The following is a 13,287-nucleotide window of genomic DNA, read 5'->3' as shown; positions in this document are numbered from 1 at the left end:
TTACCCAAGAATAGAGTCCAATCGTTTGATCTGGGATAAAAGGATTTCACAGTTTCATCCTCCCTTATCCCACAGTTCATTGTTTAAGAGCTTGAGCCCTGGAGCTCTGTCACGAACCAACTCTGTGACCCCAGGCAAGATTCTTAACCTCTCTGGGCTTCCCCTGCAAACTGGAGATAATAATAGTAGAATCTTTCTAATAGGGTACCAGAATGTCAGATGTGCTAATATACATAAAATTTTAGAACAGTGCCTGGCACATAGTAAGTGCTGTGCATTTTTGTTAGTTTTGTGATTCTCTGCCCACCCTTACCAGCCACCCCTCTCCCCCATGCACACAAATATGCAAGCATGCTGCCCTCACACCACGATGAACAGCGTGCCATCCCCCAAACACATCGTGTGGGCTATTTCATACCTCTACAATTTTGTTCTTACTTCTCTTGTTGACTTTCCAAACTCCCACATTCCCCAGGACTTAGCTCAATTATCACTTTTGCTGTGAAACTTTTCTTCATACCCTAAGGGTTTCCCCCACGGAGACCCCACTGTACCCCAAATGAGTTTCCAGTGCATCACATCTATGAATTATTTTTAAAGGTCTGAGACTTAACTATTTTTGAGCACTTATCACATGCCAGGTCCTATTCTAAGTGCTTTATACCCATTATCTTGCTTACGCCTCACAGCAAAGCTATGAAATGTTTTGTAACGATTGGTTTACCTTTTCATCGTTCCTCCTAGATCACGAGGGTCTCTGTGGGCAAGAACCTACATGTCGGTCAGTCCTGCATCCCCAGCACCTAGCCTGGTACATAAAGGCTACACAGTGAAATTAATACCTCCAAATTGAGCCAATCAAAGCGGAGTCAAACTCAGACATGGGAACATGTACAAATTTCTGACATTGAAGGACACTTAAGTAAAGGAGGAATGGTAGCTGGAACTGAAATTCATCCATGCCATAGACAAAGACTGCTGTAACTACTTCTCCCCACTGTTAAATCGTTATTACTAGATGAATATTTTCTATAGCGCAGACGGCTTAATGTGCTCTCATTGGTTTCTGTACTGTCATATAATTTCAGGTCTTTCCAAGGACATCATAATACAATTCATGATGACATTTTATTCCATGCTCTTGCCTCAAGGGTCATATGCAAAGTTCTGTAAAGTTTTGGCTTGTGGGTTGCCTACCTTTGATAAAGGTTAAAGAGATACTCACCCTGACACCCTTTTCTTCTTGGACACCAAATGGAAATTTGCCCAAATTAGAGACAATTATAGTCAGGAGTACGTTATAGTTTCTATGGCAACAGCCTAAGCCCATAAACACAAGCATTTTATTGCTTAATTGTTACAAGAGATCTGCTTCTTATAAATCTAGTATGCATAAATATAAAAGAAATGCAAAGATATATGTATTTCGGTTTCAATTAACTTTTCTTTTCTCTCCTTTTAGCACATAGTATTAACTTTTCTTTTCTACCCTTTTAGCACATAGTATGCTCTGTTTCATTAGGCAGCAAAGGATGGTTGAGATCAAAACTGTTTCATGCACTGGGTGGCCTTGAAACTGATATTAGCAGGGAAGAGAAATCCAGCCACCTGATGCCCTCCCAAGGGTGCCAATGGGAATGCATCTGTCCAGCAAACTCAAGTCCAGGACATCTCTGGCGAGTCTTCAATTTAGTTTTGTTTTTTTTTTTTTTTTCCATTCCAGCAATGTGTAGGTAGTGTACTCACAGGAATTCTGGACACCTTTTGATTTCTTGGGGCGTTGACTGGAACGGGAAGTTTAATCTTCTTGGGGTGGTGTTTTCTCAGGAACTACCACTGTTGGAATGAAGCCTGGATGACAAGACCTGATCTTCCCGTTGGATTTGGAGGGTGGCAAGCTGTGGACAGCACCCCGCAAGAAAACAGCGATGGTAAAATCGCATCCTCCCTCCAGGAACTCTTTTCACATCAATCTTTCTTTTGCTCTTAGGGTTGCATTTGATGTGTGGGCAACACTCCCACTGGGAACCAACATCAAAAGTGTGCTTCCTGGGCCCATGTACAGTATTAGCAGCCTGTCAATCAGTTTAATTTCATCTCAATGGTCGGCTTTCCCCTGATTATTCTATAACTGGTTTAAAAAAAAGTGCATAAAACTTAACATATATAATTCATCTACTCTTGCTTTGATAAGCAGTTTTGAAGACAAGAGAAAAATGTCCATGTAGGCACTTTTACTAGGCTCTAAAATATACCTCGGCCCTCTGTGATGCACAGTGATAAGCTATAAGGCAGTAGAGAAAATAAAGAACTCAAAAAATAGTTACAGATCTAGTTGTTTTTCCAGAACCTGATTTCTTTTTATGTTGTGTGATTTCTTCCAAAACCTAAGTATGTGGGTATTTATCATCTAACTTGCAGTCTATGCTAAGCAATGAGTGACAGCTATGACCTCCCCCAGATTTTTATAAAATCACATCACAGGCCTCCATTTCTCTCTAATAGGATGATAAAAATCAGTGGCCTGGGGACATTATGTTTACTTCCTCAGGTGTTGATATGAGATATTGACGTGTGTGTATATATACGCATATATCCATAGACATTCATAACTTATTCATAAGAGACTCATGCTTTATTTATGCTGGATTTTGAGGGAGAATGTTCAACACTTTCTCTGTTCTCAATTATGTATCATGAGGAGACGTCAGAGATGACTAATGGCAGTTAATCTCTTATTAACCAAAGATAGCTGGTTAAAATGTAAAGAACTTTATAAAAGTAATCATGTGCCTACTGACTTCCTGAATGCATGTCGGGCATTGATTGATGTTCAGATTCCCCAATTCAACACTTGATATCCATCCATAATGTCCAAAAACAAAACACAAAAATCAAAACAAACAATTAACACAATCACTGGGGACACATTACCATCTCCAGCATTCCAGAGACCGGTGGGAAATGGATCAGTCCTCTATAAGCAAACAGCTCAGCCTCAGCACAGATGTCTGAAGTTATGTGTTCCAGGTGGGAGACCAGACAAAGACATTGTGATGCCCTGTATTTTGGTTTGAGGAGGCATTTCCAACGAAGCCCTCTTGATGACACACATTGGTCATTGGCCGTCTCTGGCCATGGGAAGCATTGGGGCTATATCAATGTTGAAGTTGGGAACACTTGCCTCTACAGAGCCTGTATCTGTTTCCGGACAGAACTGGAGATAACAAACTCACACTTCCGTTCCTTTGTGTGATACAGGCATGTATCGGTGTGGCCCAGCCTCTGTTCAAGCCATTAAGCATGGCCATATTTGCTTCCAGTTTGATGCACCCTTTGTTTTCGCAGAGGTAAGTAGTAAGCTGGAGAGACGTGCCACTTTCTTCCCCAACCTCTTAACACTTGAAAAATAAGACATCAGGTTGTGACTTCTAAATTTCCCAAGTCCGTGGCATGTGTTTCATGTCTACAAAGTCGGCTAAACATCATTCCAACCTCCAGGCTCTTAATTCTAAATGTAATTCTTACTTACCATTTTTCTCTCCTTGATGTTTTTGAGATTTTCTCCTTGAAAAGCAATTGTGTTACTAACCTTAGTTGAGTTCTTCGCACCCATGAAATAGATACCAACTGCTCCTGAGAAATTAAGTGACTAAATGACTCAACTAAAAATTGGTGGAGACGGTCCATGAATTGAAACTTCAGAGCGTACTAGTTTACTCCGACACTAACGTAACAGTTCCCATAAAAACAAAATCCAGACACACCCCATCCAGGGGTTTAGTCTGGGAACTGCAGCCCAGTTCCTGCCACTCCAGGCCATCCATCACTGGGGAGGGAAAGCAGAGCTGCTGAAATAGGGAAGCGAGGGAATGACAGCTAGAAGGCAGCATACTTCATGGGTTGATGGGGAGTAGATGAGGCAGAGACTACACCAAGGAGGGCTCTAAAAATCAAATTAAATATAAAAGGTATTGGTAAAGGAGAAGGCTGGGAGGCTAGAAGGCTGGGGACAGGCGGTGAAGAGCAGAGAAATATGTCAGAGGCTAAGAGGCAGGTTTTACCCAGAGTACAATTTCACCAATAAACGCACTGAAGTAATGTCAGTTGTATACAGAATAGTTACTATGTAATCACTATGCCTACCGTTTGAGACGCTTAGCCACCCTTCAAAATTAGTATTATGATTCTTCCCTTTTTACCGAAAGGAAAATTGAGGCAGAGTGGTCAATAACCTGTCCACACTCACTGAACTAAACAGTCATGCTAAGATCTAAAGCCAGGCAGGGACTGAATGAAACTCAAGTCAGTAACCGCCACACTCTACTACTACACTGGGATTGGATAAATCCCTATTATAAATATGTGGTGGGCACTGTGCTCTAGGGAACTCAGAATCCTATGCCCTTCCGAAACTAGATTCTTGGGCCGTCTGGGTGGCCCGGTCCATTAAACCTCTGACTCTTGGTTTTGGGTGATGGACCGCTGGACAGGCTCTGTGTTCAACAGAAATCTGCTTGAGACTCTCTCTGCCTCTGCTCCTCCCCCTGGTGCTCTCGCTTTCAAATATATAAAAAAAATCTTAAAAAAAAAATTAGATTCTTGGTGAGAGGTGGCAACACATAGCACACTAAAGGTTAAATAACAGTAGTACATGAGGCTCTGTGGAGCTAATTGTTAGATGAGCCATGTAGGTGAAGAATGATCTGCATTTAATACATACAGATTTGTTAATTGAGGAAGCCGGGTCAGGAACTGAGTGGGACAGTAAAGGCTATAAGACACCAACAGGGAGAGAGGGTAACATGAGGACGGATGATAAGGACACCTGTGTGAGAGCCACAGCGGATGGACAGGAGCACTGTGGGAGTACATGGAGAAAGGGACAGGGAGGCGCCTTGGAGGGTTTAGTGCCTCAGCTGTGTCTTGAGGGAGAGTTTGGAGTTATTCAGTCCAAGTGGGTAAGAAAGAAGCCGGAGGAAGGAAAGAAACTGAGGCAGAGGGGACAGTCTGAGCCTCTGAATGGTGTGTGAGGGAAATGACAAGTTGTGCAGGCTCACGGAAGGTGGCATATCCGGGGTACAGAAGATGCAGGCAGAAGGAGCCTGAGTCCAGTGGAGCTAGGACTTGAAAGAGGTGGCCCCAGGGAGGAGGTCAGGGGGAAGCCTGTGCTTGCCCCACACTCACCCGAGAGGGCGGGGCCTGAGCTCCCCAAATGGCAAGAGGGGGGGAAGGAGGAGGGAGCATCTGGAAATGTTTAGGAAGCAAAATTACCGCGAATATTCACACAGCAAGATCAGAAATTTGAATACACAAAGGGGACAGTATTTCTTACATGGAGACTTCCATTACAGTTGCTAGAAGCCTGGGGAAAACAGGCAGACTGTATTTCGAATTTCATCCCCTTCGATTTCACTTCGGGATTTGGAGATTTATCCAACCTCCCCAGCCGCCAGCTGATAGTTTATGATGCTGGGAGAACCTCTTAATGGGAAATCACTCTAAAATTCACAGAGCCACGTTTCTTATATTTTTATTATGCTTTGTTGCTGCAGAGAAAGAGGGAGCAACCTCCTTCCAAGAGCGAATTGCCTAATAGCTGTTAATGCGAATGCTTTTTGCTATTATTAAATATAGATCGGGGTGTTAGGCATGTCATCAGGATTCGCAGATTATAATTACTCCTCTCTCAACCACTGCAGACTTGTCTGAAAGAGCGTACAATTTGCTGCTTTGGCACGGGCTGAGCCCCAGGGCTGAGCCATTTATAAGAGACGCTCAAGCTGTTGAAAGTGTACGAGGAATCTTTTCTCAAGGGTGCCCAAAGGAGGACCACACGGGGGGCATCGTGTTTAACTTTAATGAGTGTCCATGACTCAGGTTCAGATGGCATCCTCCCTTTCCTGCTCCATCGTCTGGCTGCGTAAGCCTGCCTGTCACACACCAGGCAGGCAGCCCAGTGTGCCTTTTCTTGCCTCTCGCTGGTCATTCCTTACTCACTTCCGGGCTGGATTAAACATCATGTTCACTGACGTTTTTTGATCATCTCAGAGCCATGGTCTCCTTTAGTGAAAGCAAAACCCAAAATAAGAACTGAAGGGGAGCAGAGGATACAGGCTTCCAGTTATAGAATAAGCCACGGGAATGAAAGGCACAGCATAGGGAATATAGTCAATGATGTTGTAATAGTGTTGTGTGGTGACAGATGGTCGCTACACTTGCCGTGAGCACAGCATAGAGAAGTTGAATCACTATGTTGTACACCTGAAACTTATGTAACATTGTGTATCCACTAGACTCATATTGAAAAATTAAAAATTAAAAAAGAGGCAGGTCCATGGGAAGCATCCTATTTCTGCCCCATTTCCTCTCCTCCTCTCTTTTAGAAATGCATTCTTCACATTTTTAGATTGCTTCCAGGGCTTGAAGCTTATTTTCTCTAACTCCTCCTTTCTCATGCCCGCAGTGCCATGGAGAGGACCTCCATTCTGGAAGCCCATCTGCCTTTTCTTTCCCCAACTAATGGTGGCCTTTGGCTTCTAAAGGGGGTGAGGAGAGAGCAGAACAATGCTAAGCTGTGGAGTCATCTCGTGAGTTCCCGTGTTCACTTGATTTTAGCTTCCTCTCATTGGCTCTGTCTTCCCCTCCATACCAGACCACTCCAAAACTGCACATACATGCACACTCGAGCACATGCCCATTCCCCTCCCTCCCTGTTCCTGAGATGATTTCTGCAGCAAGGATGACTGGTCCCCCAGGGCCACAGTAACTGCTCCATTGCTCAGAAGCTACATAGCAATTTCCAGAGGCACTGTGGATACCAGTGGTACAGATGCTTCCTTCTCAATTCAAGGTTATTTTGCTAGCACTTGTTAGCCCATTTGGGGGGCTCCTATTCTGATCTAAAATAGTTCATCCATTTATTCAAATAATGTATATGATTTTAGAATCAGGTTGGCTTCTCTTCTTAATCTTCTTCATGCATCTTGCCAGAAATACCTTCTAAGGGTATATGCCTATACCTCCTACACTGTTGGTGGGAATGCAAGCTGGTGCAGCCACTCTGGAAAATAGCATGGAGGTTTCTCAAAAAGTTGATAATAGAACTGCCCTATGACCCAGAAATCGCACTTCTGGTATTTACACCAAAGATACAAATGTAGTGATCTGAAGGAGCATGTGCACCCCAATATTCATAGCAGCAATGTCTACAATAGCTAAACTATGGAAAGAACCTAGATGTCCATCAACAGATGAATGGATAAAGAAGATCTGGGATATATGTATATAATGGAATACTATGCAGCCATCAAAAAACCCCAAATATTGCCATTTGCAACAACGTGGATGGAACTAGAGGGTATTATGCTAAGCAGACTAAGTCAATCAGAGAAAGAGAATTATCATATGATCTCACTGATATGAGGAATTTGAGAAACAAGGTAGAAGATCTTAAGGGAAGGGAAGGAAAAATGAAACCAGACGAAACCAGGAAGGAAGACAAACCATAAATGACTCTAAATCTCAGGAAACAAACTGAGGGTTGCTGGAGTGGAAGGGGTGGGAGGGATGGGGTGGTTGGATGATGGCTTTGGGGAGCATATATGCTATGGTGAGACTGATGAATCACAGACCTGTACCCCTGAAACAAATAATACATTATATGTTAATTTTTTTTAAATGCCTTCTAAAAACAACACGCATCCATCCAAGTCTGTGATGCTGATTCTTTGAACTCTGTACAATACTGAGCTCTATGAACTTGATTCCTAGCCTACCTCCCTTCTCTCATCTGACCCTTTTCCTATCTATTCTCCACAAACTAGCCATAATTAACCTTTAAAAATGTAAATAAAACACATTACTCCATTGCCCCCAACCTTCTAGTGGATTTCCACCACCCTTACAATAACATTGATCACAAGTCTTTAGTCTATGTGATCTGGCCCCTGGCTTTCTTTCCATCTCGTCCGTCCCTTGCTCATTTCCCTCCAGGTCATACTGACCTTGCCCTTCTGGCAACATGTAAACATACTCTTTTCTGAGCTCTTATATATACTGTTTCTTTTTCTGGAAAAGCTCTCCCCTACTCTCCACCACACTTTGTACACCTGACCCCTCCTTGCATCCAAGTCTCCGCTCAGGTCCCCTCCTCAAAGAGGCCTTGACTCACCCTATCCCACCCCCACCGAAAATTTCACTTCCTGACCCATTGCTTTTATCTTTCTACTCTGCCTTAGTGTTATTATTTCTCTCCCTTCTAGAACATAAGTTCTGGGAAAGTATTGTCATCACCGAAAGCAAGTTCTGGCACAAAGTAGACTTGGATGAGTACTTGTTGAATGAATGAATGATGGGTGGATGGCTGAATGAAGCAAGCAAGCAAACAAAAGCAGATGCAGAGGACCCTGCTAAGAACAGAATCTCGGAGATTAGGATAGGATCCCAATGGTGTCCTCAGAGCTGGCAATCCTGGTGGGAGACAAGGCACAGGGACAAAGCAGCAGGAAACACACACAGAGGTCTGGCCTCATAGCCAGCATCTACAGGCTGAAGGAATGGCAAGCACAGAGTAGAAGGATGGCAATTGTGCCAGAAGGTCATGGACAAGGTCCATGGACCCACTGCCTCCATGCCTCTCAGAGGAGCACCACTTTCTCTCCACAGCCTATTTTTGTAGCTATCTCTACTTGGGAACAAAGGAGTAAAACAAATCTTGCTGCATCCTGTAAAAAGAGTTTTCATCCTTAGCAGTCACAAGCATAGCTTCTGCCAGCAGTAGACATAAGCTTACATTCTAGGGGTACACGCTGAACTCTGTAGAGAGGGGGCCCTCAGCTTGCAACCCCAGTCCACCTTTGCTGGGACTCTGGAGCTCAGTAAGTACCTGAACAGAGGCTTAGTTCCTGTGTCTGACAAAGAGACAAAGGTGTGGTGGACTGAAACGAGCACCAGATTCCATGCTGGGATGCCCAGGTTCTGGGATGCCACAGTCCCTTCAAGCATCGGAGTAGGACTAGATGGCCATTAAAACTCCTTTTCATTCGAAAGAAGTTAGCTTTCAACATAGGGCTTTCTCCAGCAGTACTGATCTAGCTTTCTGCCTTGCAAGAATGGCATTATTAAACCCAAGCTGAGAGACATTGAGTCTTGCCCAAAGTCACAGAGTATAGATCCAACATAGATCCAATATTCTTTCCAGCATCACCCGCACTTACTGTCTGCCGTCGACATGCAGTTGGCTTTGGCTGGGGGCCTAGCACCATTACCCTTTTAAGCCCTCAGTGGCTCACACGCAGCCAGGTTGGAGGACCATTGCCCTGGCAGCTGAAACTGAAAAGAAAGCTTGCTAATGTTGATCGGAAAGAATACTTTCTCTCCACACCCCCATAACATACATATGCAAGAGCCATTTCATATGTGGGTTCTCCTAGCCTCTCCCCACAAGGGACAGTGCTGCTGGGCTGGCCTGAGATTTTAGCCCACACAAATTTCCTAAGCTCTACATTCAAGAGAAGACAATGATTTAGCCACTGTCATATTTAGCCTCGTCTCCCTGGAAAACTGTAAACTGTAGTAAGGGTGCTTATTAAGAGGATATTCATCAGCATTGTTGCTATAATTTGCAAGTGAAGGAGGAGGCTGTTTGTGCTCCCATGGCCTTCTCCAGGGGGGAAGCCAAAATCCTCAGGAATCTCATTTAAAGTTTCCTTTCCTTCCCCCCCCCCCCAAATGACAAATATCCCTGATGTCTACCCTATCATGGCCCATCCTGATTCCTAAATTCCTATTTTGGTCTTGCACATCCTAGGGCTAGTGCCACAAAGCCAGGATTATTCTGCTGAAACATGAGGTCACCATTTATCACCCCTCAGATATCTGAGCCCCATGCATGGGACCACTTGTACCCCAAGCACGAAACCATCTCCCTACGTCATGGAAATCCTCGTGGTGCAGCAAGGCTGTATGGGAGAGGCAACATATAGTGAAGGTCAGGGAATGGGCCAGCCCAGGGGGAAGGTCAGGGAACAGGCTATGGGCTAGCCCAGGATTTTCTTCTCTAGCAGCTCCCGGCTATGGGACCACCACCAACACTTTGCTGACCCTTCTTAACCCACTTGGCACACGCATCTCTAAAACACAGATAAGAATACATACCTCACAGGTGGTTATTGCTGCGAGGTTTAGATTAAATAATCTGTAAGTGTCCCTGAAACCTTGTAGCTGTTCCGTAAATGTCGGCTACTTGCTTTCACCTCAGTAGAGGTCAGAGTCCATGTAAATTCAGAACATTTTGTGAGACAGTAGAGAAAAGTTGCTCTTTGTAACCCCAACTTTGAAAGTTAGGGTTTTATCATCAAGTTCCTCCTTACCTAATAAAAACCACTACATTTTCACTCAGTTTTAAAGTTTACAAGTCATGCTCACATAGATCCTAGCTCACTTGGTGCTGTCTCACTAACACATTACTATGAGATTGGCAGAACAAGTATAACCATTTTCATTTTATAGAAACAGGAACTGAAGTTCAGAGAGGATAAGGTAGTTTTCCAAAAGTACACATTCAAGATCAGAACCCAAGGTTCTTGCAGCTAATCCAGCCTGGTCCTGATCCGTCCTCTCAGGACTGTGGCTGTCACCACCTTCCTCTTTCCATTTTTTTTTTCTTTATTCCTTTTAGCTTTGACAGGGTATAATTAATGTAAACTATGGTACAGATTTAATAGATACATCATGATGAGTTTGGACATATGCATACACCTGTGACATCTTCCCCACAATGAAGGAAATACGCATGGCCATGACCTCCACAAATTTCCTTGTGTTCTTTCGTGAGCTTCTGTGGGTTGGTTGGTAAGACCAAGTAACATGAGCTCCTTTAGTTCGCTGACTCCCATGCATCTTCCGGCTTTCAACTTGGCTGTTACTTCCTTGCCACCCTCTCATCCTGCCCCACCCCACCCTGCTGCCCTAGGTGCTCTCGTGGTATCTTCAGCATCCCCCCACCCCAAGTACTTATTGTACAGCATTGTTAAGTCCTCACATGCCTCTTATCTCTCCACATGGCCATCTTTGTATTGTTGGCAGTGTTTCTCCTCACTGTCCCAGGGTGGCTACAGAAGATCCAAGCATCACCTCACTTCACATGAAAACATTGAAAAGCAGGAAGAGAAGGGCAAACCCTCTCTTTTTATAACAGAGAAGAATCCTTCCAAGAAGCCACCCAGCAGATTTCCTCTTCTTCCCAGAAGGAGGTCAGAAAGCCACAGCCAGAGTAAGAGCAGTCTGGGAAAGTGAGCAACGGGTGTGATGGTTTGGGCTCCTTTCTGAAGAGGCAGAATTCACAAGCAAGAAAAAGGGGAGAAAGAAGTGATTGATGTTTAAACAATCAATATCCAAATACTCTTCATTTATAACGCCTGATGACTAAAATAAGCTAGCTTGTCCTTCAGATTCATTTTAAAACAAATTCAGCCCTGTGAATCCAGTGTAGTCGAAGAGAAGAACACGTCCGCACTAGGGATCCCGGACGGCTACACCACGGAAGGATTTTGATGACAAGGACTTCAGAGGGTAGCTAACGCTCTCTTCTCCTGTTTTTAGGTCAACAGTGATCTCATTTACGTTACAGCCAAGAAAGATGGCACTCATGTGGTTGAAGCTGTTGATACTGCTCACATTGGGAAAATGATTGTGACCAAAGAAGTTGGAGGAGACGGCATAAAGGATATTACTGATACGTACAAGTTCCAAGAAGGTAACCTACTGCCCCTGAATGAAGACTTCATTGCCCAAGTTTGTTTAGTATTACTTACTGTCACTATGAAATGTGTTCTGGAGAAAATACCCTAAATTTTCATGAGGGAGACACCTCACACCCACAATTTCTCCTTGTAGCTTTCTTGATTTGCTCTGAGCAGAATTCCCCTTTGCATCACTTGTGAAGATGATCTGGTTGCAAGTCATGTCTTTTTTAACACAATCTAGTTCTTGCCCACAAAAACATGGAAGAATCTTAACTTCCAATAATAGAAAACACTGTGCAACTAATGTGACTTTAGTTCAATAATAGAAATTTAAACAACCGTTCAGTTCTGTTTAGTACTTAACAAACTATTTTTACATGCATTGTTCCATTGAATTATCAAAGAAGTCCCTTGAGATAGATAATACAATATCAACAGGAAGTGTGATCTCACTAACTCAGGTCCATTAGGTCAAAGTCTCATTTCAATCATAAAATAATGTTAATGTTAATAGTGTTTATTGGGAGCTTCCAAGGGAGCTGTGGAGTTCAAAGCCATTTTAGTCAGTACCAGGCACCTACTCTAATGTCTGGAATTACATTTGGTGCCAGGGATCCCCATGGTGAGCAGGATTCGGTTTCTCTTCCTGAAAAAGTGATGGGATCATCATGTGGAGTGTTTGGGGAGCAAAAAAGAAAGACACTCAGTCCAGCCAGAAGTTTCAGAAAAAGCAGAGCAGGATGAGAGAAATCACAGGCCACAGTTAAAGAAATCTAGATGGGGGCTTCCAGGCACTGGGAACATGACCAAAAGCATCTGGGAGGTGTGAGTTAGTCGGTGTTTAGGGTTCTAAAAACATCAAGCTCAGAGTGCCAGTGGCTAGAGGCAAAGCTGCCCAAGGTCAGTAGTGGACAGGAGTTAGAGGAGTTTGGGTTTCTTGATGGGGAATGTGGTGTATATTTTACAAATGATTCACCGGCGGAGGTTCTTAGGAGTGGCATTTATTTTAGTGAATGGAGAGAAATGACAAGTAATTAGCATATACCTAAATATTCATCAGTATTCCTGAAGTGCTAAGGAGGGCAGAATTTGTTTTAAATATTTTAGATAGTCTCTCTGCTCTTATTTAAAAAAGCAATTTGCACTATAAAGAGAAAGTTTGCTGAATTGAGAATTCTCACACATTGTATTAGAAATTCAGGATTTTTGCCACCTGAACTAGTGAATTTTTGCTGTATTTCTGAAATGGTTCATTCTTTTCTTCTAGTGGTTATCATCCATTACACAACATAGATACAAATGTGGGGTTTTTTTTTTGTTTCTTTTTGGCTTTTTCTTGAAATGAGAGATTAAAAACCCATAAGTACAATAAAGCAAACAAGTAATGCCCTCTTGTTATAGAGTTATGGGCAGAAAGGTTTGAAAAGGAAAAACAAAAGTCCATAGAAAAAGAGAAAGAGGGAAACCTGGGTGGCTCACTTGGTAAAGCACTAACTTCCACTCAGGTCATGACCCCAGGGTCCTGGGATCAAGTTTTGCA

At 43.3% G+C, this 13,287-nt stretch overlaps 1 protein-coding gene across 2 annotated transcripts in view; it reads left to right on the top strand.

Annotated features, from left to right (window-relative positions):
* F13A1 (coagulation factor XIII A chain) overlaps positions 1 to 13,287 on the top strand; it is a 163,747-nt gene that overhangs the window by 117,691 nt on the left and 32,769 nt on the right. For both annotated transcript variants that reach the window (XM_004753663.3, XM_004753664.3), the window contains exons 9-11: positions 1,828 to 1,931; positions 3,262 to 3,350; positions 11,605 to 11,758. In XM_004753663.3, the coding sequence (XP_004753720.1) occupies positions 1,828 to 1,931; positions 3,262 to 3,350; positions 11,605 to 11,758 (347 nt within the window). The remainder of the gene's footprint in view (positions 1 to 1,827; positions 1,932 to 3,261; positions 3,351 to 11,604; positions 11,759 to 13,287) is intronic.

This window comes from Mustela putorius, unplaced genomic scaffold, assembly GCF_011764305.1.
Source record: "Mustela putorius furo isolate JIRA1106 unplaced genomic scaffold, ASM1176430v1.1 tig00003870_pilon_pilon_pilon, whole genome shotgun sequence".
Taxonomy (NCBI): Eukaryota; Metazoa; Chordata; class Mammalia; order Carnivora; family Mustelidae; genus Mustela; species Mustela putorius.
Note: the sequence above shows the minus strand (reverse complement) of the source record. Positions and strands in the feature narration are given on the sequence as shown.